The 25,370-nt window shown below is 39.4% G+C and overlaps 1 protein-coding gene across 3 annotated transcripts in view; it reads right to left on the reverse strand.

Annotated features, from left to right (window-relative positions):
- Nucleotides 1–25,370, reverse strand: part of LRCH1 (leucine rich repeats and calponin homology domain containing 1) — a 191,069-nt gene that overhangs the window by 22,895 nt on the left and 142,804 nt on the right. For 2 of the 3 annotated variants that reach the window (XM_019794939.2, XM_034665182.1), the window contains exons 11-17: nucleotides 24,167–24,253; nucleotides 20,849–20,938; nucleotides 20,709–20,745; nucleotides 16,628–16,681; nucleotides 15,559–15,631; nucleotides 4,728–4,837; nucleotides 1,040–1,177 (exon numbers count right to left, since the gene is read on the reverse strand). In XM_019794939.2, the coding sequence (XP_019650498.2) occupies nucleotides 1,040–1,177; nucleotides 4,728–4,837; nucleotides 15,559–15,631; nucleotides 16,628–16,681; nucleotides 20,709–20,745; nucleotides 20,849–20,938; nucleotides 24,167–24,253 (589 nt within the window). Of the gene's footprint in view, nucleotides 1–1,039; nucleotides 1,178–4,727; nucleotides 4,838–12,706; nucleotides 12,812–15,558; nucleotides 15,632–16,627; nucleotides 16,682–20,708; nucleotides 20,746–20,848; nucleotides 20,939–24,166; nucleotides 24,254–25,370 lie in introns of all 3 variants that reach the window. The other variant, XM_019794940.2, reaches the window with a different exon arrangement.

Here is a 25,370-nt window from a genome sequence, read left to right on the forward strand (position 1 = left end):
GAGCACCATGCCTTGAAATTAGGGGTTCTGAATTTTGAAAATCTGTTCTATAAACACTAACAATAACAATGGCTTACATCCGTGCGTCATATGCAGTAACCTTATTTTATCCTCTCAGGAACGTTTCCATGATAGAGAACAAACCAAGGTAAAGAGAGGTTAAAAACGTGCCCACAGTCATACAGCTTATAAGTAGATGTGGAGTTTGAACCCAAACCTTGCATTCGTAGCCCCAAAACTCTTCTGCCTCTCCTAGTGAACAGCAAAGAGTGTGGACAGAAATTCTTCTTTCTTCTGTACTTGGCTGAACCTGACCTAGGCTCCAAAGACAAGCTGTTCCCTGATTCTCCCTCATCTGTAAAAGGGACCCTGCAGCTCTCTTCCAGATGGAAACATGCTCTGTGACCTACGGGCAGAGCCTCCCACCACCAGCTTCATCTCTCCTACAGACAGGAGGATTTTTAGGGTACTAGGGGAGTCTCACCGATCAGCCTTTCTCACTGCTGCCCCATATCTCGTGTACCCCGAGCAAAGTGAGGTATCAAGGAATCGTTGAATTAATGTCTGGCTGACCGACCTCTGGCTTGACAGGTTCTTTAAAATGTCATTTTACATAGAACCACATCTTTTCAGAGTTATCCTAAAATCCTCAGTGACTAATAAAGGAAAGAGATTCCATTTAGCAGAGAAGCCACCAACCAAAAAACCTTTCTGGAAAGACTTCTCACTGTTTAAATAACCCCTAGTGAGAAATGAATCTTTATGTCCTTACAGCCTTGAAAGTTCGTACCCCAACCAGTAATTCCTTTAACGTGGTGATGTGCTTTATCTTTGAAATAAATTCTTTTCCTATCATTTACATATTTATATATTCTCCCTTTTTAGATGAAAATGTTGCTTCATTCAGAGCTTTTTCTTTCCTGCTTTTCTAGTTGTTGAGGTTCGGGGGGGGGCCCCTCGGGCATCTTTATCAAGCAATGCTGTCCCCAAAGAATTTGTCCATGTGAAAGTTAGTTTCCCTTTATGCGGTGTTACTTACAACTGCTGGTGAGGGGACGTGGATGCTTGCGACGGATCGTGGGCGGATGTGATTGACCAGGTGGCAGAGGACCACGCCATCCATGAGTGCAGCCCCCAGGTCTTCGTGCAGGCTGACCTTGAGTCTCACCTCAATGCTCTGGGGAGGAAACAGAGGGAAGCCACTTGTCATCAGGCAACGGAGGGTCAAATACAATTACGGGTATTTATGAATTGAGATTTAACTTCATTATGAGGAAGAAGAATGGGAACACTTGGAAAACACTGACACTGTCTTTTTCCTAAAGATATAGTAAAAATCCTGCTGTAGAAAAACAAATTCAGCTGCGCCTCAAATTTTTAATAAGTTGAGTGAATGGAATAATGGGATTACTTCTTGAGTTCAATGTTGCCTCAGCTTTGGCTATGGAAATAGAAAACCAGAATGAGGTGACCAATAGAAAGCAGGTCCAACGGGTTCTGACAGGCAGCCAGGGGCAGAGGAGGGATTAAGGGATGCTTTTCTCTTATGTGTTACCTGAGAAATCAATTTCTCTCCCTTTAAAAAAAAATTGAACTTTCTATTTTGAGATCATTGTAAATTCATGCTCAGTGACAAGAAATAACATAGAGATCCCATGGACCCTTGGCCCAGTTTCCCCCGAAGGTAACAACTCGAAGAAGCATACTGGAGTATCACAAGCAAGGTACTGACACGAATACAGTCAGGCTATGGAACATTTCCAGGACCACCCTCCTCGCGGTAAGTTTTTATACCCACGCCACCTCACTCCCACCCCAAGGACTGCTTCAGCCCTGCTCTCCTTCAGCCATTCCCTCAAGGCTCCCACGACATGAATATGGACCATCTGCTATATTCCCACAGGTCCCTGAGGTCTGTTCACTTATTCTCCATCTGTTTCTCTCTGTTATTCAGACGAGGTAACTTCTATCACTTCACTGTCACCTCCATTCTGCTGCTGAGCCCCTCCACCAGGCTTTTTGTTTGGGATATCGTGTTTTTCAGCCCTTTACTTTGGTTGGGTTCTTCTTTATGTCTTCTATTTCTTTGCTAAGATTCTCTACTTCTTTGTGACATGTTCTACTATTCTCTCTGTTTCAACCACGTTTGTAATTGCTTGTTGGAGCATTGCGATCACAATGCTTTAAAATCTTTGTCAGGTAATCCCAACATCTCCACCATATTACTGCCTCATCTGTTGACCGTCTTTTTGCATTCAATTTGAGATCTTCTGGTTCTTGGTAGGATGAGTTATTTTCTGTTGAAACCTGGATATTTGCCTATTAGATGTTATGAGACTCTGGACCCTATTTGAACCTTCAGTTTTAACTGGCTTTTTTGGACACTGCTCTGAGTTACTACCCTGTTACTGCTGGGTGAATGCAGAAGTTTATGCTTCCCATGAGGCCTCAGACTTGGTGGAGGGAGGTTCTTAGTGCTGGATGCGGGTGGAAATCCAGGCTCCCGTGTGGTCTCCACTGATGCCCCGGGAGGGGATGGGCTTGTTCCCAGCTAGCATGGATGAAACTCCCGGCTGCTCTCTTGGTCTTCTCTAATACCATCCAGCAGGGGTGGAAGTCTAGCCTGCTCCATCTTTGCTGGTATGGATAAGGGTGGAGCCACAGTATTTTTGGATGTTTAGCTGGAGTAGAGCATTTATTGTCTAAAAGTTTTTGTCTTGTTAGGTTGCTCCTTTCCTGGTACTTTCACTGAAATAAGCAAGCTTTTGGGTGGCCTTTTAAAAGAAATTGTGCCCATTAGCATTTCTAGGTTTCCAACTACTCTAGCTCCAAGTATGAGATATATGAGGTAAAAAAAAAAAAACCCACAGAACTCACCACTGTGTCATTTCTAGTCCCGAGGGGCCCTAGCCAGTTTGCTGTCTTCTCTCTACCTTTCAGAGTGTTCTTATGTTTATTTTATATATAACTTCCAGGGTTTTTACTTGCGCTTAGTGAGGGAAATAGGGAAAAGTAGGTATGTTCCATCTTCTCAAAAGTAGAAGTAGAGAAATTAACTTTTTAAACTTCAAATACAAATTCCTATTTTATAACAGTGGTTCCTGTTAAACGGATAACAGCCCAAGAAAGAATGACTTAGAGATTTGGAATAAATGAAGCACTAGAAAACCAGTGCATAAAACAGTGTCACACAATTCCCTTTCAGAACGGTCCTTTGTGTAGACACCTACTTTTCTTCTCCACATTCTTTCAGTTCCTTATTTTACATCGTAAATGAAAACATAAACAACAAACAACCCACACTTTAAGATAAAATTGTGTCACTCTTTGAGAGGCATATCTCAGCTTCTGATCTTATTTTCACCTACCTCTGAAAGTTCACCTCCCAAATTTATAGCACATGCAAATACTCAAGGCAAATGACAGTGGTCTGACTCTCACTCTGTGACTGGAGAGCCAACCAAAGTGACTTAAAGTGGTGGTAAAAGGTTTTGGGCTTTTAATTCTTCCCTCCTGACGACCTGCTAAATAATATATAAAGTATCATCTGCAAAAACAAAGATGTGGACCTACCTTAACTTAATTTAATTTAATTTATGGGATTCATTTCTCATTTGCAGAAATCATTGCCACCTGAAATTATATGTTTATTTGTTTCTTTCTCATTTATTATCTCCTCTCATAGACTATAGGCTTCATAAGAGCAGGGATCTTTATATTGTCTCCTATATCCATCTCCTAGAATACTGCCTGGCACACAGTAGCAGTCAATAACCACCTGCTAGTGAAGGGAGAAGATGTACCTTAAATCTATCCCCTCTAGACTTTCTTACGCTCTTCTGGTTCGTGGCTATGGTACTTCTCTTTGAATATAAAGAACTTATGAAGCAATTTATGATGCGCTGACTTTAATAACTAATACCAATGTGTTCTCTGGCAACTGACCCATGCACTGCTATTTGATCTTTCATATATTCATGTATGAGCTCTCGAACTAGAAGCTGTGTGGGAACAGAAATACAAGAAATAAGACTGCCTTGTGCGCTGCCACCACCAAGCTTAAAATCTTCATGGCACCTAGCACAAGGCTTCATTCTAGGTAGGAACTCAAACGCTATGCTTTCAAAGTTCTGACCAGTTGGGATACAAAGTAGGGTAACGATAAACATTTTTAAATTAATGAATGGAATATTATTACTAAGTAAAAGAATGACAGTGTATTATTTTAAAGCACATCTGAATTGAAACAATACTAAGCTTTATCCGTATGTATTTCTACTTCCATTATCTCATATATTCCTCACAAAACCCTACTAAGATGGGAAGTATTTTTTTAATACATGAAAAAACCTGAAATCAGGGATGTTATGTGACTTGCCCAATATCAGTCAGAAGGTAACCTGGTAAATTTGAAATGAGGCCTTTTTGCAGTACATCAAAGTCTATTTTCCAAATGTACAGAATGCTGCCTCAATTCTGAAAATGAGTATTTGGTGATGGACTATTTCTGGGTGAAAATGGGTATTCGGTGATGGACTGTTTCTGGGTGAAAATGGGTATTCGGTGATGGACTATTTCTGGGTGAAAATGGGTATTCGGTGATGGACAGTTTCTGGGTGAAAATGGGTAGTTTGGCGATGGACTGTTTCTAGGTGAAAATGGATATTCAGTGACGGACTGTTTCTGGGTGAAAATGGGTATTCGGTGATGGACTGTTTTGGGGGTACCTCACGGAGTTGTTCCACCAGTTCCTTCTCCTCTCTCATCTGTTCCATTTTCCTCCGAATTGTAAATTGTGGGTCTATAGATTCCAAATTTCTCTGAGGTCTTAGAAACACTGTAATAAAAAGGAAAAAAAAAGTCTTTATTGAGTGCCTACCACAGATCACCGTATAAGACTACTCGTATGGAAGTTAAATAGTTTACCCCAAATAATGCACTTACCACTCACAGAAACAAATTCTGACTTCACACGGAAAGCTCAATTTGAATATTCTGAAGATCATATTTTAAACTGTACTGAGTTATGCAGACTAACAACAGTTGTATTTTTGGTGATAGACTGAATCCAGGGAAGGGTGTGGGTCATCCTCGGAACCATGCCAGGCCACAGCTCTGACACATGTCCCCTCTCTCCTGTTCCCGCTGCTTTCGTCCTAAGTGTTCATTATACTTGGGGTTTTACGATCCTTTCATAAATTCAGATAATTATATTTAAAGAAGAGGACTCTAGAATTGCTTTACATATTAAAAATGAGGACAGGTTAATATTTCTGTTGGCCAAAATTTTTTACAAGCCTGAGTTAAGAACTAAGTGATGATACACAGGATTGCGTATTAAGTGTGGAGTGGGAAAATTCTGCCTTCTATCATATCACTGACACTATATCCAAAAAGTTAGTTCTTTAGAGAGGAGCATAGACTCCTTTTAGAAAAGCTGGCAAGATTAGAGGCAGTTTAAGAGATCATCCTTGGCTTCACGTCTTTAAAATTACAACCATCAAGAAAGGCAGCGAGCCTCAGGCTCCAGAGAAAATGAATGTCTAAGCCTCTGAAGGATAACATCTCATAAAGACTCATAAAGAAGGTACACAGTGTTCTGCATATGGCAGGGGATTCTAGCAAGGATTTTAATCACTTTTTATTATGATACAAAGCCCAGGGCAGATTTAAACTTGAATTTTTTTCTTCCTTGAGATTTTTATCCCTTTGAGACTGTCGACTTCCCATGTACACAGGAGGGAGCAGTGCTGGCATGAGCCGTATTTGCTCCCCTTGTTCCACTGACCTTCAGACTACATGTGTGTTTAGGCGGCAAGGTGGGCTAGGGAAGCCCTCCAGGAAATTCTGGGCAGGGAACATGGGTTTTAAAAACCACTACCATGGGGAAGGCTGCATTGGTACTGCAATTCCAGTAATTTCAATCACCATAATTGCAATAATGTAAACAACAAGGTCATGCAATGTTTATTCTATTCTAACAAACATTTCCTACAGGCCACTTTAAAAGCTACTTCAATATACTAATTTTTAAAACTTAAATATGGTTTGCAGATATACTTAGAATAGAAAAACCTGAGTCCACTCCCTGTAATCGATTATCCCGTGCTCACCCAACTATGTCGTTTTAATCTCAGTGTGTACCTTTGGACCAAACCACCTCAATAAATGACTTGCACTGGGGTGCCTGGGTGGCTCAGTCAGTTAAGCATCTGACTCTTGGTTTTGGGTCAGGTCTTAATCTCAGGGTCCTGAGACTGAGCCCCACATCAGGCCTATGCTCAGCGTGAGTCTGCTTTAGATTCTCTCCCTCTCTCCCTCCCGCTCATGTGTGCACTCTCTCTCTCAAATTAATTAATTAATTTAAAAAAAGACTTGCATTATGTTTCTCACATATCAGTATTTTCTAAGTCAGCTGTAGGGTATTTGAATCAGCATTCTGATGCTCCATGGAAGACTAGAAAGTTGTCTTAATAAACCCTTGATTTATAGTCAATGGAGAAAGAGGGTAGTCTACTAGACATAACACCTTCTGGAACCTCAGGGAGGAGGTCAGCCTGGGGCCTGGGCCTCTGCTTCAAGCCATCCAGGGAGGTCACCAGCAAAAAGAGCTAAAGACATGTCACCAAAGGGCTGTCATCAAGACCCACAGAAACCAAACCCACAGGAAGTGAGACCAATTATTTAAAAAATCAAGGCAAGTCCAGCAAAGGAAGTAGGGTAGCGTAGCCCAGCAGGCAGAGACGAGCAGTTCACAGGGCAAAGAATGAGGAGAACGTGGACAAACCAGGAAGCAGGGAAGAAACTGGAAATGCATTAAGCTTGCCTTTGCATCCTATCAAGACCAATGAAAAAAATCTACCCATTTACCATAACATCCAGAAGAGATATATATTGGAATGTAAAATTTTAGAAATAATCCATACCCCCAAAGAAAAGAAGTCAACCAAACATACCAAAAAAGTCAAGGAATGTGAGCAGAGTTGAATAGTATACACACTAGCCAGCAAGGGGCGCCCCAACATCGTTTAAACAAAGCTAATGTTTTCTTTGTAGGTTTTATTTCCCTTTGCCTTTTTTCTAAGGGGCAATCTTATCTAATACAGCATGCTTAATATTTTCAATATGTTTTTATTGGCAGATTTCTTTCTGAATACGAAACTATCAGGAAGTTAAATTAACCATGAGCTTTAGTTTAACAGCACACAATTGAAGTATCTACACCTTGTTAGAGCCCTATGTGAGATAAGATAATACAGTGGCGTCTGGGTTTTAATGTCCCAGCATCATTTTTCATCTTAAATTCCCAAGCATCTTAAAAATACAAAATGCATGCTTGCGTATTTGCTCTATGAATGTTAAGCAATCACAAAGTGTTAAAACACATCTGAACTATGTTTTTTTAAATGAATACTTCAAATATACCTAAAATTATGGGAAACCATGACTATAATACTGCTGGTTTTCTAAATGGATTAATTACTGTGGAATATACGAAAAATTAAAACAAACTCTTCAGGCTAATAATAAATCTACAGAGCGCATATGTGCTTGCTTATTTTGCAAGGTCTGTTATGACAGGATCATTTTACTGGGGCCATGATCGTAGCTCCGATTCTATTACCTACAGTTTTTTTTTTCTTTTCTTTCAAGTCATATTTAAACAATACATGTAGTGACCAGCCGGAACCAGAGCTTTGGGAAATGATCTACAGGAGAATTACCGTTTTTTCCTTAATTTCATATCACTAAATTTTAAGAATTTCCTTACTTAATTCAGGGGGGATAATGTTTAACTCGAGGCTACAAGACAATATTAAGAGCTTCACTGTAGGGGCGCCTGGGTGGCACAGCGGTTAACCGTCTGCCTTCGGCTCAGGGCGTGATCCCGGCGTTCTGGGGTCAAGCCCCACATCAGGCTCCTCCGCTGGGAGCCTGCTTCTTCCTCTCCCACTCCCCCTGCTTGTGTTCCCTCTCTCGCTGGCTGTCTCTATCTCTGTCGAATAAATAAATAAAATCTTTAAAAAAAAAAAAAAAGAAGAGCTTCACTGTTGGTACCTGTTTTTCAAATCAAGTGCCACCCTATTTAAGTGTAAGTAAGAAGAAAAAAAAAGAGGGGGAAGAGAGCAGAGTGAGGATGTAGAGGACTGTGTGTGTGTGCGTGTGTGCATGTGTGTGTACATGTGTGTAAGAAGAGACAAAGAAGTGGGTGATTTAAGGGTGATTTAAGATGCAGGAGAAATTAGTCCTGCTTAACGGTTTAATTACCATGTATCTAATAAAGAACATTCAAAGAATGGAAAAGATGATTTGCCCTATTTGTAATTTATTTAGCAGAAGAGACAAATACCTAGGCAAAGCCGCTGCAAGGAATGATGAATACATTCGTGCAGAATGTCAAATTCATCTTTACAGGTACAGATCAAATTCCACGGATTCTTCCATTATCTCTGCTACTTCCTTCACTTTTCTCCTCACCCTCATCCCTGACCTGGGAGTGGTCTGTTCATCAACGTACAGAATTCTTCATCTGTGTCTCTCTCATGGCACTCATCACTTTCTCTCTTACAGTCTGGATCTGTTCCTCTCCATTATGACTCTGTAAGAGTTTATGTCTGTTTCCAATTTATGTCTCCTACTGCCCCACAAAGCAGTTTGATGGATGAAAAAATGAAACAAGTGTTTCCAAAATTCCCTCATCCAGAGATCAGTCTATTTGAAAAGCACCTTTGCAGAGATTATCCTACCTGATAATCAGTCACCTCAATTTTTCCTGTCACGAAAAATCTACTAACGCTTGGTTTCCAGGTCTGAATTCATTACACTCTGTAGTAAAAGGTCTATAAAAGTAGGTATCTTGTTTGTCTTTTTCAGAGTTATAGCCATAATAACGAACAATACGCCTAGCACAGAGTAGACAACAGACATTTAAGAATGTGTGCAAGAAACCATTTCTCTATTTAAGAGTATCTTTTTAAAAAGATTTATTTTAGAGAGAGAGAGAGTGGGGAGGGGGCAGGGGGGAAAGGGAGAGAGAATCCTCAAGCAGACTCCTCGCTGAGCACAGAGCCCAACACAGGGTTCAAACGCAGGACCCTAAGATCATGATCTGAGCAGAAATTAAGAGTTAGCCGCTCAACCAACTGGGCCACCCAGGCACCCCAAGAATATCTTTGGTTAAACTAAGAAAGCCCACTGCTCTAAAAATTGCCTGAAATGCTTATTTAATTATGTGAAATGCACTCTTGGTATAGAATTTATCAGTCTATATTATTAACCTTTATTACCTAAATTTAACTCAATGAGAGATTTCTTCTCCATGGATGTATGGGGTTTTGAAATTTAGCTCTCAGTTTGTCCTTGGAAGTTAAGAACCTGCACTGGGTGTGATGTTTAAGACAGACAAATTCAAGGGCAGCAAAATAAAATGGCGTTGAAAAAATAGCAGGGGCTTTAGATCCTGGCTAATGTGAATTAGAAGTCGGATTAATGCATTCATTTATTCCCTTCTGGTGCCCCAAAATGAATTAGATACGTCCTCTCTGCCCTCAAAATACTCATTATTTCCTCTCTATAATTTTGGGCAATTTATGCTAACCTAGTGAATTTCACCTACTTGAATATAACATAAAGATCAGTAAAAAAGTAATCAATGTGCAGAGTCTATGTGACACCAAATAAATTCGCACCTCTGAGTGTGGAGCGAGGGAGCTACAGTCTTAAAAACACTCAGATGATTCTAATATGGAGCTAGGGCTAAGAATTACTGAACCACCTCTCATGGCCTATTTCCTCATTTTTGTATGGGGAAAAGAATACCTAAAAGTGCAAGCTTATTGTAAAAACTTAGAAAATGTCTGTAAATTGAGCCAAGATGGATATGTCCATTCATTCATTCTCCAGCCAATTCAACAGCCAATTTTAAGTAAGTATAAATTAGCACCCACAAACTAATTGCAAATGAAAAAGGGACAATGATTCAAAAGATAGGAACAAAAAAAAGAAGAAGAAAGGAACAGTTTTCTCTTCCCAGTGAAGGGGCGAAGGGGAAAGGCAGGAAAGAGGCAGAGTGGTAATAGGGCACAAGAGCAAAGGAAAGAGAAGTTACTCCTAAGTTAAGAACCAGTCAAAGTGAATTGCCCCACCCAGCTCCAGAAGTGCCCGCTCAGCCCTGCACACACCCTCCCCGCCCTCCCATGCATCTCAAGGGGCAGAACTCTGGGGACTGTGGGAATTCAAACTTCCAAGAATCTTCTAGCCAGTTTGCCATTTTTTATTTCTTTGAACAAAGAGTTTTAGAAAAAGATGGGGAATTGAAAATGAGACACATTTGGAATGAAATACTGAAAAGAATTTAAATTAAGGGGAATTTTAATATAAAGCAAGACAGTGAACAAGGTCTAAAAATGCCAACTTTACCAAAAACTAATAAAATATAATGAAAGACAAACTGCATTACACACTGGGTCGAGTCGGGAGTAAGATGCCATTTCTTAACAAAGGTTGAGATAGGTGCAGAGAACGGATACCAGGAATAGGGGGAAACAAAACTGATGTGCTAATCGGCTTGGAAATACCAAGAATGGCCACTGAACTGGATCTACTATGTAAGAGGAATGAGTAAGAACAACAGAAAATCGCAGGCTGCACGTCTCTTGCAAGATTAATTTGTATGCTTGTGAATACGTAGCGTGTAGCTTCATTAATATAAAAAATGCTTTGGAAAATATATTGAAATCATAAGGCCAAGTGTAGCACAAAGAATGAAGAAGCATGTGAAAAGTCAGATCTGGGAACCTGCACAAATATTTGTAAAGAATAGTTCTGCATTCTAGACAAACTGCAGATAGGGATAAATGACAACCGCCCATTACCTGATGTGACTGATGGAACCACATGAATATTGAAAGTGATTCCTTTATTATGATTGCGGTACAGCCTGATAGCTACACATGAATCCCTGGAATTTGCACTCATACAAAAAATTACCAAGTAAAGAGTGCAAGGTTATTTTCTTTTCAGAGAGATTTCTACAATTATTAATTACTATGGAAATCTTAGGAATTTTATTAAAAAGAAGACAGTCTGGTTTATAGCTTGCACCGAGAGTCCTCAAGAAACGGCTGCAGAATGAGGATGGAAATGGTGCAGAGTTAGGACTCTGGGTGGCCTCGCCTCCATTGCTATGCAGCAGTGTGACCTCACCTTTTTTTAGTTGGCACATCATGAGATAGTTGGCATGTCTATATAGACAGAAATTCTACTGCTATATAACATGACTATACCTTTCCCAGCTTAAACCAAAAAAAGGTCCTTTGGTTTCAGATATCACTACTAAGGAAATACCAAATCACACATAAATCTTTCATTTTAGGCTTGATTTCCTTTAAACAACAGCAGACCCATAAATAGCCAAGCTTTCTGAAAAACAAAAACGCCTCTCCCCCTCTTTTTTATTTTTGAGTAATGGAACCGTTTCTCAAGAAAGTTTCCACTGAGCTCTCTTCAACCTCCAGAATTTAAAATAGGGATGGTATAAGGAGGGACTTCTGTTTCATTGCTGTTATTGTTGAAGCGTACTTATCTTCAGTTAGAAAATTTAGAAATCTATGAAATAATAAAACTCCTTTTACAACTAACCTGCCAAAATATACATGTATCCTTCTTTACAAGGAAATTGGAAAACTTTTTAAATTGAATTTTGACCAGAAATCACAGCAAATGTTTTAAATATATTTTTCTATATAACATACTTCAATTAAAAAATAACTATGATCAGAAAATTTATTTTCCTATTGTGTTTGCATCTTGGTTATACCTCATATCTCACTTCTCTTACTTATAAATCATGCTGTTTCATTTAAAATTGCTTTTGTTACTTTGTACCTTAGAGTAAAATTTTTAAAAATCTTAACTAACATTAGACTAAATGGAGATTCTGATCTATGTGGCATGTGGGTCTAGAAAACTATATTTTGTTTTCATTTTTTAGGCTATTTAAAATATTTAATGGCACAAAATTAAAAGATATTCATAATAATCCAATTAGCTGTCTTCAATGTTTTATTGGCACATTTGATTTTCAGGCCAATTTGAATATTATATAGGTAAACGGACACTCAAAAAGGTACCAAAAGTTAAAATGTGCAAATAACAAAAAAAGGAGAAGGCAAGTGATTTCTCTTCATTTTCAGAAATTTCTTGACGTTAACATTATTTTCAGTGCACCACTCAGGGATCAGCCAAGGCATTAATTACCTTAAAAATATCATACAGTTAAGCATAGATAATAAAAGATCAAACTCCAAACGCACTTTGGTGCAGATGCAGGAGCAAGCAGAGACACTCCAAATGTGCAACCCCCAATTTTTGTAAACAAGCAAACAAACCAAAAAAAAAAAAACAAACAAACAAAGACAAAAACAAAAAAACCCAAACAAACCCAAGCGGAAAAGGTAGAGAAAGAAATTATTGCAAAGTCCTCCCGAAATTCAGAATTTTCAAGTTAATTAAATGTAGTTCGACAAATCGCTAGAGAACCATCCCCATGCACTTTTCTGGACTTTACTTTCCAGCTTTACTCATTGGTTCTTAGAGCCGGCATGCAGGTGAAGATACTCTATCCTCAGCTGAACAGATATGAACGTTCAGTCTATTCACTGGCTTATTAATGAGCACATTGAAGAATAGGTACAAGGCCACCTACCATTGTCACTGTCTCCTTCAGATGGAACACTGTAGCTAGAGCTGTCCCATGTTTGTGCCTGTGTAAGTTTGTTGAAGGAGATAGGAGGAAGAGTGAGGGCTGGGTCTGCAGGAGAGCAAGAGAGCCGGTCCGCGTACAGTTGGACAAGGACCAGGAAAAACCAAAGGGGCAGCAGCATTTCACAAATGGCATAAGGTTTGTATGGAAATGAAGCGAATTTCATATCATGGGATTTAAATTCAAATGTACAATATAGGAGAAGAATGAAAGATGGCGCATGAAATAAAAAGAATGATAAAAACTGAGTGTTAGTACTTATCAATCATATACTTTGCATGCAGTTAATATCGTTAATCTTAACAGTTCTGCAAGCCCACAGACTCAGAGTCCTAATGAATCATGTCACCAGAAAGAAAGAGTACCCACAGATAACACAGATACAAAGCAGAAGACCTACCAGACACCTTTTTCAAAAACCTTCTAAATAACTAACAATCATAGCAAATACGATTCACACAAAAAAATGTGGTTACATAGACAAAGCTTAAAATGTGTAAATATATCCATTATTTAGAAATGAGACTATTACAGAATCAGTGTTTACCATGTGTCTTTTTTTCCCCAAGGCAATGTAAAATTTCTCTTTAAAGGCTACTGGCGTGCTTTATTGATACCTGTACCTAGCCAACTCTCTGCTCAACCCTGGGCATGCACACCTCTCAATGCTGTCTTTGGTACTGATCCGTAGAAAAACAATTTTTGATACTCGCAGAGTCTCTTTAACAACAAACCTAATTCACCAACAGATGTCAATCAATTTCACGCACTTCTGAGTTAGGAGTATTTGAGTATCTATAGTTGTCTCTCTTTGGAGGAAAACACAGAAGAGAAAAAAAATTTCTTTTGAAGAAAACCATCAGCCTACTTAAGAATCTACGTTCTTATTCTAACTTGCTGATTTGAGCCGTCTGTTTTTATTTATAACACAGAAATCACATAAATCCATACACTTAAGGTAAAAAGAAAAATTAACTGGCTTTTAAAAGTTCCAAAGCTAATCAAGTAGAATTTCTTCTTAAATCATATGATCCATAATTAAGATTGCTATACATATTATTTTTTAGAAGCTGTGAAAAATACATACTGTAATATGTTTAAATTACTAAGTAAAATGAAAAAAAATCCCCAATATATAACACAATTTTATAAAATTCCAACACCCCACTCAGTGTTCCTGAAGATAAATCAGCATTATTTACAGCAACCAAACTCCACAAAGCTTTCAACGACTAGAATAATTTCCACAGTGGTTAGTCAGCATTATAGAAAGGTTGGAAGCTTGGAGAGGAAATTATCTTTGTTTTCTGCTATTCAAAATAAATACCCCGTTTCTTTTTCACCACTACAATGAATTTGACATGGTTGAATAGTACAAGTACCATATTGATAAGCTGAATTTGGACGCCATAAAAGAGAGAAAAAAAAAATCATTGAGAGAATTTTACAACTAAATCGTAAAGATGCACATTCAAAATAATATTGTTCTTTGGAGATGCATTCAACTTTTGATTGCCCAATTATGAAATATTTGTAAAATTCCTTAAAACTACTTGTAAAAATTAGAAGCAAGTCTGTAGCCCAGTGTGAGGTCCTGAATGTACAGAGATGACTCTCCTGCCGGGCCACCACTGAAGGCACAGAGGAGATGTGCCCACTGATCATCTCTCCCAGCACACACCTGAAACCCCAGGGAAGTGGAAGCCCAGCCCAGGTCTGACTGCATGTGCTCAGTCCCATAAATGAGGAGGCCAGTCATTTGAGCCTTATTTCACACACAACTTGGCTTTCCATAAAACACCTACTAACCTTTGCCACGCCTAGCATTTTCTCAAATAGCGTTGCCTTATAGCCACCCAGAATGCCAGGAAACCATTACACCTGGCTACATGTTACCCATCAATCAACTTGTTCCCAATACAAAAAGTTTCCTTCATAAAGGAATTATATTTGGTTTTTTATAGGTACCTGTTTACAAAATATACACACGTATAACTTCTGTTTGCCAAAATGCTTTACTGGAAAACCCAAGAACATCTAAGTTCTTTACTAGCTTTTTGCTTAAATGTGTCTGAGTCCTTTCTTAGCACTTACTTAAAAGCATTATAGTCATGAGTATATGCAAAGATCTGAAAGTATTAAAATAAAAAAGGACCTAAAAGAAGGTAGAGATTGCCAGAACTTTAGTGGAGAAATTAGAAGAACCGAATTACTCTAGGCATCATCCTTCTTTTTAAAACCCAGAGTTATTTTGCACACTGCTATAATTTATGTCTGTGAATATGCTAACAATTAATTAAAAGAAAGTAGGTAATACAAGCAGAAAGGCTCTTTTAAAGAAATGACTCCTGACCACTCATGTGAGCCTTGAAACAATCACCCCATTGTAGGAGAAAATACCTAACCCTACGAGGGTTAGAAAGCTGACAAGGGGTATTTTAGAGAAGTCACCCTGTCAGAGGCTGCTCCTTAGCTCAGCAGCTTACCAGGAACCCCTAGGTAAAAAACTCATTAGAATATTTCTTCCCCACTTACATGCCCCATCACCTTTTCTCTTTGCTCCGATTGAAAAGGAGGTAAGATATCTACTACCAATAACATGGACTTAACAGGTGATTGATTCACTGAAAACAAGGCTCCAAGGTCTGGCCTCCCCAAGCTGCCGCAAAGCTCTGATGTCAGGACTCAATGTTCACCGAGTGCGTACACAAGGCTGCTCACGCTAACACATTTAAAAGGCCAAAGACAAACCACTGAGTGTTTAGAAGTGTCAGGACGCTGAGGTTTTAATTTACCTGATCGAGGCTTCAGGCCAAATGGAGCTGTGCTGTTGGAGGTGGGAGAGATTGCAGGCGAGTTCGCTCTCATCTGCAGGATCGGAAGGAAAGGATGCTTTTTAAAAACAGACAGTTGGAGCAGAACTACACACGCTTCTCTACGTTGCATAGTATTATAGTAACACCACTTCCCTTTTGATTTGCTGCTGTGTGATGAAGCCCTGACTAAAAAAACACGAGGACTGATGCATCTTCATATTGTAAATGGTTTAAGTGGCATCATCAATAGAATGCTGTCCGGCGGGGAGAGCCAGTCAATTTTTATTTGCGCAATTAAAAAATTCTCTCACCATGTGACACTGGTGATCCTTTCCGGCTCCAGAATAGATGCGTGCACCTGTACACATACACAGGCACACATCACGTCCCCCTCACGGGGGCACAGCTGATGAAGAACGGCATGACACGTAAGAGAGGAAAACAGGTCACACTGAACAGAGTCTCATCTACGGGGACACCACGCACTGCATCGTTGATGGATGACAGGACATTCGAAATGCTGCCCTATTGGAGCCATCACTCTGTTTTCTATAAAGATGCTGCCATATTTGGTTTTCAAAATATATCTCATAAAATTAATCTTTCATTATGGGTAGGGCAGATAAGACTATGATAGCTAATGAGAGAGACTCCCCAGGGAATCTGCAATACAATAAACTCATGAATCATGACAGTCTCAGATTACATCTTTCTTTCTTTTCTTTCTTTCTTTCTTTCTTTCTTTCTTTCTTTCTTTCTTTCTTTCTTTCTTTCTCTTTTTTTTAAGATTTTATTTATTTGACAGAGAGAGACAGCAAGAGAGGGAACACAAGCAGGGGGAGTGTGAGAGGGAGAAGAGGGCCTCCTGAAGAGCAGGGAGCCTGATGTGGGGCTTGATCCCAGGACCCTGGGATCACGACCTGAGCCATAGGCAGATGCTTAACGGCTGAGCCACCCAGGCGCCCCCAGATTACATATTTCTATAAAAAGTATTCCAATTCAGCCTTCACAAACTACTTTGGCTTACAGTAATCTTCACAAAACGTACCTCATTTGGAGAATACTCGCTCCCATTGCTCTGTAAGGTTAGATCATTTTGCACCTTAAAGCAAAAAATGCATGGTACATTCCATTAGACCATAAAATTATTGAGGCAAGAACAGCCTCCCGCTGACTTCCCTCACATCCCTGGCACCTGGGCACTCCATGAATATACACTGAATTAATTAATTAATGTGTTAAGTAGCTAAATAGGTCATACTGACATTTGCTAAAAACATGCAGCTGTACTCACAGAAAGAATACATCTAGAATATCACACAAACTCAGAAAAGGGATCTCCCAGGGCAAAGAGCTCAGTCCAAAGTACCTCCAAACATAACCTGCCTTACTAGGTTACCGAACCATGAGCCCACTCCTCATCTGAACCACAGGTTTTTAGAAATGGTCCATGGCAGTATATCCCAAATACACAGAATCTCATTGGGAGCTTTTATTTTTTTTTTTAAAGATTTTATTTATTTATTTTAGAAAGGAGAGAGAGAGAACTTGGTGCGTTTGAGCAGGGGGAGGGGCAGAGAGAGAGGGAAGGGGAGAGAGAATCTTGAGCAGATTCCAAGCTGAGCACAGAGTCCTATGGGGGTGGGGCTCCATCTCAGGGGCTCCATGAGATCATGACCTGAGCTGAAATGAAGAGTTGGCAGGTTACCCAACTGAGCCACCCAGGCGCCCCTCATCGGGAGCTTTTAATAAATATACACGCCTACAGCTCCAAATCACCTGAGACAATCTTATGTTACCAATTGGACACCAGTTTGCTTTGGCAACCAATGAGGAAACTCTAGGCTATTTTACTCAGATCAGCCTTCTTTATATGATCATCAAGGAGCTCACTGATTACCCTAATAAAAAACCTGGTGATAGCGAAAATAAACATCTTCATTTATAGTACACCAAATTAGTATAAATTTAAGATGTCTGTTCCTAGTACTACTGTTGAGGAGTGCTATTTAAAAATTACTCCAAACTTCAACAAATCCAAAGGAAAAACATATTTTTAGAATAAAATGTCATTAATTTCGCTACCCAATTAAATGGCTTTGTCAGAAATACTAAGTACCTGCAGGTTTGATTCTCTCTGTAAGTAATTCCTTCCTCTAAATTTTCTTGTTGTCCCCCCAACACCTTCCCCAATTTGATATTATTTATGAAAGAGACTATAATTTGCAATTCTTCCTGAATGGATGCTAGTGCTACCCAAACTTGATACAGACCGTCATCTAAAGTATATTTAAAGCTAGACAATGTGATGTATAAACCCCTTGGCCATCTTGGCCCTACCTAGTAAACAGGGCATCCCCCCTTCCTCAGGGTGTTTGCCTGGCTCACACACTTGTGCTGATTCTGCCAGAGCTGCATGCCGGGACCCATCCAAATCCAAACGACCCCCAAAATCTAGGTTTACTTCCCTCTCCTTAAACTATCTTTTCCCAACTCTCCCAGAGCACCTAAAATACTCAGGATTACAGACCATCTCAAATTCTTTAAATTTTTTCAATATACAAATCTTCTTCCCTCCACATTTTTTTAAAACATCTTAAAAGTGAGGACAACTTCCTACCCTTAATAGCCCAGTCCCCGACACCCAAAACAAGACCAAATCCAGCACAAATATTCAATAAGCACTGGCTAATTGATTCAAGACTTATGCTAAAATTATTGCTTTCCTCCTGAATGAGACAGAAGAGAAAACATAAAAATAACCAAACCATAAATGAGGACCACATTTAAGTTCTGTGTAAACATTAGCCCTGGCCTTGCTAAGCCACTACTCTCTCTTCCTCCTCCTTGTGACTTCCAGAACCTGCTACATGATCCTTGCTTTTTAAATCATTGAGATGGGCCTGTCATGGACAGACGATTGCCCTAGAGAAGGAAGACAATGAGTAAGAATTTCTTACACCAAATAGGAGTCCTCATTCAACCAAAAAGAAAAAACTAACTCATATGAAAATAAAACATTATAAATCAGAGATGGAGTGGACGTATCTTTTTTCTAGAGGACTTGTGTCTTACTGTTATTCCTGAAATCATGCACCCAGGTAGGCATCTGTTTTACTAGAGTCAAAAGTGGGTCTGCAGCAGGAACCCCAACCAGTCCTAAAGTACCTCTGCACTGACAGCTTATCGGTTGCAATGGAAAAACAGAACAATAATTACACAGTGGACAAATCAAGTCACACAACAAATGGGCAATCAAATTAACATCACCAATCAGGTCCATCTAGACACGTGAGATACGCTGAAAAGGACACAAAATCACCTGTGCAGTGTTCCGATCCAGAACACAGAACCTCAATCTAATCCTGAGGAAATATGAGGGACTTTCGTCTCATGAAATAAGGGGCATGCCATTAAAAAAGAGGAGAGCTATATTCTCCAAAATTTCAAGGTGGTAAAAACCAAAGAAAGGTTACAGAAATGTCCCTGAATAAAGGAAACTAGAGCTACCTCATAACTAGATGTAATACCTGCCACTACTGGATCTACATGGGAGGAGAAAAAATACTATGAAGAACATCATTAGATCAACTGAACAACTTGGGATATGAAGGTAGATTAGATGAAAACAGTTTATCAACGTAAATTTCTGAATTTGATAACTGAAATGTAGTTATGTAAAATAAAACCTCTACTAGAATACATACAGTGAAATATTTAGGGCAAAAAGGACTATGATATATGGAACCCTCAAATGTTTCAGAAAAAGAACCGTGTGTGGAGAAAGAGAAAGAAAAGAAACAATATGATACATGTGGTAAAACGTTAATAATTGGTAACTCTGGGTAAAAGCATGTAATTTTTGTGACCTTTTGTAGAATCTTTCAGTTTTTCCCCACATTTTTATAAGTTTAAAATTATTTCCAAATAAGAAGCTTAAAAAAAAAAAGTGGGTCAACTATAATCAATCAATAATAAAACAGTGGGCCTGCACAGAATCACAAGTAGCCTGTCTCAAAGGAGAGTCTGGGAGAAGGGGCTGGGGGCAGCCTTCATATAAAAGGCTGCCCGATGTTCCAGGACTGGGTGATTCAGTGATGCCTCGACCCGTGAAGACAGGGTGCAATAATTCTGTCTGAGGACCACACCAAGAATAACAATAGAATGGTAGAGTGAGAGTCATAGCTAACATCTAGGTGCCCTGGGTTGTGAGACTGGTCCCAATTTACAGAAAATGAAGGCGAAGTTTCAAGAGGTTGCCCATAGTTAGCAAGTCTTTGAGGTGGGATTAAAACCCAACATCATTCTAAGTCGTGGAGCTCTGCAATGAGACCATAGTGGTTCTCTCTCTTCTTACTTAACTTAGCCGGAGACTTAGCCAGTTAATAGAATGAAACAGCTTCACTACACTTCACATGCTCAGACACCTCAGGGACATAAACTGGTGTGTCCTGAAGCCAGCCATCGCAAACCCACTCACTACGGCAGGATGAATTAGGGTATCACCCAGATGTCACTCCCAAGTCACCAGCTCAAACGTATTTTTATGACTGTTTCTCTGGGACCTTCTAAGCTCATCTCTAGTTTTTTGTCAAAACTGCTTCCGACGGCCACCCAAATTCCAACCAGGGTAATTCCACCCTTACTCTGCCCCACATAACCCACCAGGTCTCTGCCAAAGTTCTCCTAACCCTCCCAGGCACTTACCAAATCCTTTGTTCTTGCCTCTCAAGTATTTTCTAGTTTATTTCCACCTGGCCATGCCTAGGCTTCGTTCTTGGCTCTAAATCCACACTGAGTGGTCCTACCTCTTTCTGACACAGCAGGTTCTGCAGCTATCTTGGCTGCTACGGCCTGGCTCAGCAGGACTATCTGACCCCCACAATTCAGAGAACTTAATGGGAAGAGCCCACTCTCATCTTTAATGGAAGATGAAGCAGAATAGGTATGCAGGAAAACTATATAAGGCAAAAGCATAAAAAATTGGAAAAACAGACCATGAACAAAATTGAATATTAGTCCCACTAATGAATGTTCTACCCTACAATCAATCTTTTCTAGACTATGGTAGCCACTATTCTGCGTCAGAATACTGCACGGAGTTCTGGTTAATCCAAGAGCGGCCTTACCTCACACACCGGAGACGTCTCCAGCTGTATTTGACCACTGTAGGAATAAAGACAAGGAAAGGACATAAAAAGGAATTTAAAGCATACTTATTTCAATATAGAAAGAGAAAATATATTCAGTTACAACATGGTCAACATACTTTAGCGCAGAATCTTGTAAGTCTAAGGCTTCTGCAGATTCCATAGGATAAAAGTTTACAACATTTCTCTCTGTAATATCAGTGCTTAATCTAAAGAGAAGGGGAAAAAAGATGTTAGCAAATTTATTAAACTTTTCACATGTTCTATGATTTTAATAAATCGAATGTTTTGGGTCTTATTTAGTTTAAATCCAATGTTTTGGGTCATATTTAGTTTATAATTTTAATATATTAAAAAGTTATGTCTATCATTAGAGTAAGTAATCAAAGATTTATGGTAGAAATTTCAAGCCACATTTATTTTCCCACCATGTGCCAAATTTTATATAATTTTAATTTAATTTTCTATCTGCTATTGGTGTTAAAATCCAACTTACTTGCAACATAACAGTAATTTCTACTAAAGTCATAATATTCATAGATAGCACACACTAAGTTTTATTCTAGAATTTGATCAATTTACAGAAGCAAATAAAATTGCTAAGAATACTATATGTACCAGGGCATTTTGTTTTAATAGGAAGATATCTCTGATATACATGAATACTTTCACTTTAAAAAATTAAAATTCATAAGCAATTTGATGTGCAATTTTGTTTCTGAAATTGTCTTCCAGATAGTTTCCGAATTTCTGCAATTTTAAGAGTCGAGTTCTTTTTAAGATCTATAAAATTAGGAATTGCTGTAAGTCATATAAAAGTTACAAGGCTATCTTTATTTATTTTTTTTTAAAGATTTTATTTATTTACTCGACAGAGATAGAGACAGCCAGCGAGAGAGGGAACACAAGCAGGGGAGTGGGAGAGGAAGAAGCAGTCTCATAGTGGAGGAGCCTGATGTGGGGCTAGATCCCATAACGCCGAGATCACGCCCTGAGCCGAAGGCAGACGCTTAACCACTGTGCCACCCAGGCGCCCCAACAAGGCTATCTTTAAAAGTAGGGATGAGTCATATTATACATGCTTATTGAAAATGCTATCAAACCAATAATCAGAAATCCTTAAGAAATCAAGATAAAGGCAAAATACGGTACCAATATTCAACAAGATTTTCTGATGTTAAGGTTATATGAAAGGTAAACCTCTAAAACTTAATCCTATAATCAGTGGCTTAACTCAGACAACAAAAAGCTTGGATCTACGAAATATGAGATAAAGGAAAAACCCAATAGGTATGTAAAGTTTTTATTATTAATATTCAGTCCCAAGCAGCTAGAAATAAGTGACCTCTTGAAGTGCCCTCTCTTTAGAAAAAACACAGGGCTCTTTTTTTACTATTCTACTGGCTCACAGAAACATTAGTATACGTTAGAACTGTCCTATTGTGGTAGTTATTTCAGGATGAACAATGGAACGATCCAAAGCAGCCGAAGGAGTAGATAATTTTAGGGAGGAAATGAAATCCATATAAAGTTTTACAACATAACGCATTTTAAAATAGTACTCCATAAAGATGTAAATCAATTAGCTTTTGGAAGGTTACTCAGGGCTGTTTTCTTCCACAGTCCAAGCACACACCCACCACTCCAACTTGCTCGACATTCTTGGCAACTCATTGCCTCAAACGATTCCAAGCTAGAGAGGAATCTCGAGGTCCTCAGTTCATCCCACTTCTCATGAAGGAAGACGAAACGAAGGCCCGGAGCTGGGAACCCTTCTCCAGGTCACTAGGATTTTTACTACTGGGCTTCAGTCCCACATTCCCAAGCCACTTCCATTTCCACCAAACTAGGCTATTCCTTTTCACTTTGGGATTCACATACTCATCAATCTTGAGTTTGTAAGAAAAGTGTGTTGCAGGAATGATACAAATTGTTAAGCGGTGGAAGTATTAAAACAACATGAAGTTTGAGCCCAACTGCGGCCTTCTCTCTGTCACATCATGTCTTCCAGGCTCGTTCCTGGACTCATGCTCCCTTCCCATCAATATGCTTGGCCTTGGAAATCTCATCCTCCTTAGACAGCTATCACCACAGCACATTATGAAAATGACTTTCAAACCTAAGTCTTGAAGCCCCAGAACTGAACCCCTAGCAGCAGAGTGGACGTTGCCACCTTGGATTTTTTTCAGTGCATCCTATGCTGACCCCAACATCCTCCTCTTCAAACCTGCTGCCCCTCCTGGTTCCCCATCATAGAAAACGAGAAGGGGCTCAGATCTAAACACTTTAATTCAATCCAGGATTTGTGTTCTCCTTGAAAGGGCCAGTTATTAAAGGTGCAGATGAACTACCCCAGGCTTCACGGAGGCCAGCCCGACCACCTCCCTGTTTCCATCTGTGGCCAGGCATTCACCTCGAGCACTTAAATCCATCCCCTTACAAATATCTACTCAAGGCAATCTCTACCACAGCTTAAGTTCTTAGAAGGCAAGAGCTGTGTCTTGTTCATCCTCATATCCCCCAAGGTACATGCGGTAGATCTTCCCGTGCTCTAAGCACTCAACTAATGTCTGTAGAACTGAAGTGCTCTTCAAATCAATTGCAAAAGCTTTCCAACCAACCAAACTGACCCGTCACTCTTTTTTTTAGGGCCAGGTGACGCCGGCAGTGACCCATCACTGGCGATCTGGGATGCACTAACCACCATTTTCATAAATTCCCAAGATGTGGTATAGTTTCCACACTCACCATATTACAAGACCACATCATCTTCAATATTTAAATCCCCAGGACCCCTAAACAGTTTACCAGGAATAAGCTCGGGATATATTTCTCTAGTGATAAAGTAGTGAGTACCTGACACCTGGTATATTGTCTTACTGAAAAATATTTCGTCCATGGGAATTCCATTATCTTTTGTGAAGAAACCAAAAAATATATCTACCGCATATAGTGCCTATTACTGACAATGGCCAGTTCAATTAAAAAATTATCTTGCAACCCAAATCTTTAGAAATATATTACTTAGTTAATATATATTTAGCGTCTCAGAAATAAATATGATAGTACCTGATAAAACAATTCTTTCTTTTTTATAAAATCTCCCTGGTATTTCTCTAAGTCAGGAGTTAAATTTTAAGCAATATCAAATATGCATTTTATTGTATTTCTGTTTTCTAAGGATTATACCAAAAATTCCCATATTAATTTCATGAAGGGTGACTAAATTTCATTAAGGAGTAGCAAAAGGGGGAAATGATCTCAATCATGCCCAAGTGTGACTCTTTTACTTACAGATCTTGTGAAAACTTCTCTTTTGGTGGTTAGACCGAGTCCAAACGGTGTGTACAAATATTTTTAAAGGTGAGATAATGTACTCAATAAATTAATATGCATTATTTACACATGAACCCTGGGCCAAGGAAAGACACGCATACCTGTTGGGATCTTGCAGCAAATCTACTGCTTCTCTCAGCTGTTCAATCATCGCTATATCCATGTCCTGGTCTTTAGACGAACTTACTCTGTAGCCATGAACCGAGCATAAGAATGAAAATGATTACTGGAACGTGGATATTATCCAGATTCTTAAGAGCAAACTTATAAAAATCCATCTAACATATAAAAATGATTTTGACAAGATCTCCATGATAATGAACATGTGTCGGTCCCCTGTGCAGTGGATTGCCAGAGGGCAGCCGAGATGGAGCTACTGGGTGGGGGAAACCCAGCTCTGCTATAAAACAGCAGCTCACACAAAGTCTCAATGCCTATGGGCCTGCATCTGCTCCTCTATGAAATCAAGGCAATGGACTAGCTGGGTGGTTCTCATACTGTGTTTCCCAAGCCTGGGGGCGGGTTGGGGCGGATGCACAGGGATGCCCCTCTGCAGCAGGTCTGCACGACTTCTGGCTCTTTCAACTCCAGAGCAACTAGCATGGCTCGGTTTTATCACAACTAGCATGGCTCGGTTTTATCGCTTTCATACAATACAGGACTTCGCTGGGGGATAGTGGTTCTCAGTGCAGGCTCTTTATGCAGCAAAATCATCTGTGGCCCTTAAAAAAAATGCCAAGCCGGATACTGGGGCTTGGGCTTCTTATTAAGCTCTACAGGCAGGGTTGAGAACAACAGGTATAAGATTTTGCATGGGGTTTCCAAAGGTTTATACACAGTTGACCCTTGAACGACACAGGTGTGAATTGCATGGGTCCACTAATACACAGGTTTTTTTTCAATAAGTATGTTGTAAATTTTTTGAGATTTGTAACCATTTGAAAAAATTCACAGATGAACTGCATAGCCTAGAAGTACTGAGAAAGTTAGGGAAAAATTAGTTATTATTTTAAGACTACAGTAGATAATTCATATAGCATACAAAATATGTTAATTGACTGTTCGTGTTATTGGTAAGTCTTCTGGTCAACAGTAGGTTATTAGTAGCTAAGTTTGGGGGGGGATGAAAATTATATGCAGATTTTTGACTGAACCCAACCCCTGCATTGTTCAAGGGTCAGCTATGGTTTAAAAAAAATACTCTCCCTATAAAATCTCTTTCCCTATAATTCTATGATTCTATAATCAAACTAATCCTCCTTGACATTACAGAAACATACAATGAAGAGCTGATAATACTGAACA

Source organism: Ailuropoda melanoleuca, chromosome 7 (genome assembly GCF_002007445.2).
Source record: "Ailuropoda melanoleuca isolate Jingjing chromosome 7, ASM200744v2, whole genome shotgun sequence".
Taxonomy (NCBI): domain Eukaryota; kingdom Metazoa; phylum Chordata; class Mammalia; order Carnivora; family Ursidae; genus Ailuropoda; species Ailuropoda melanoleuca.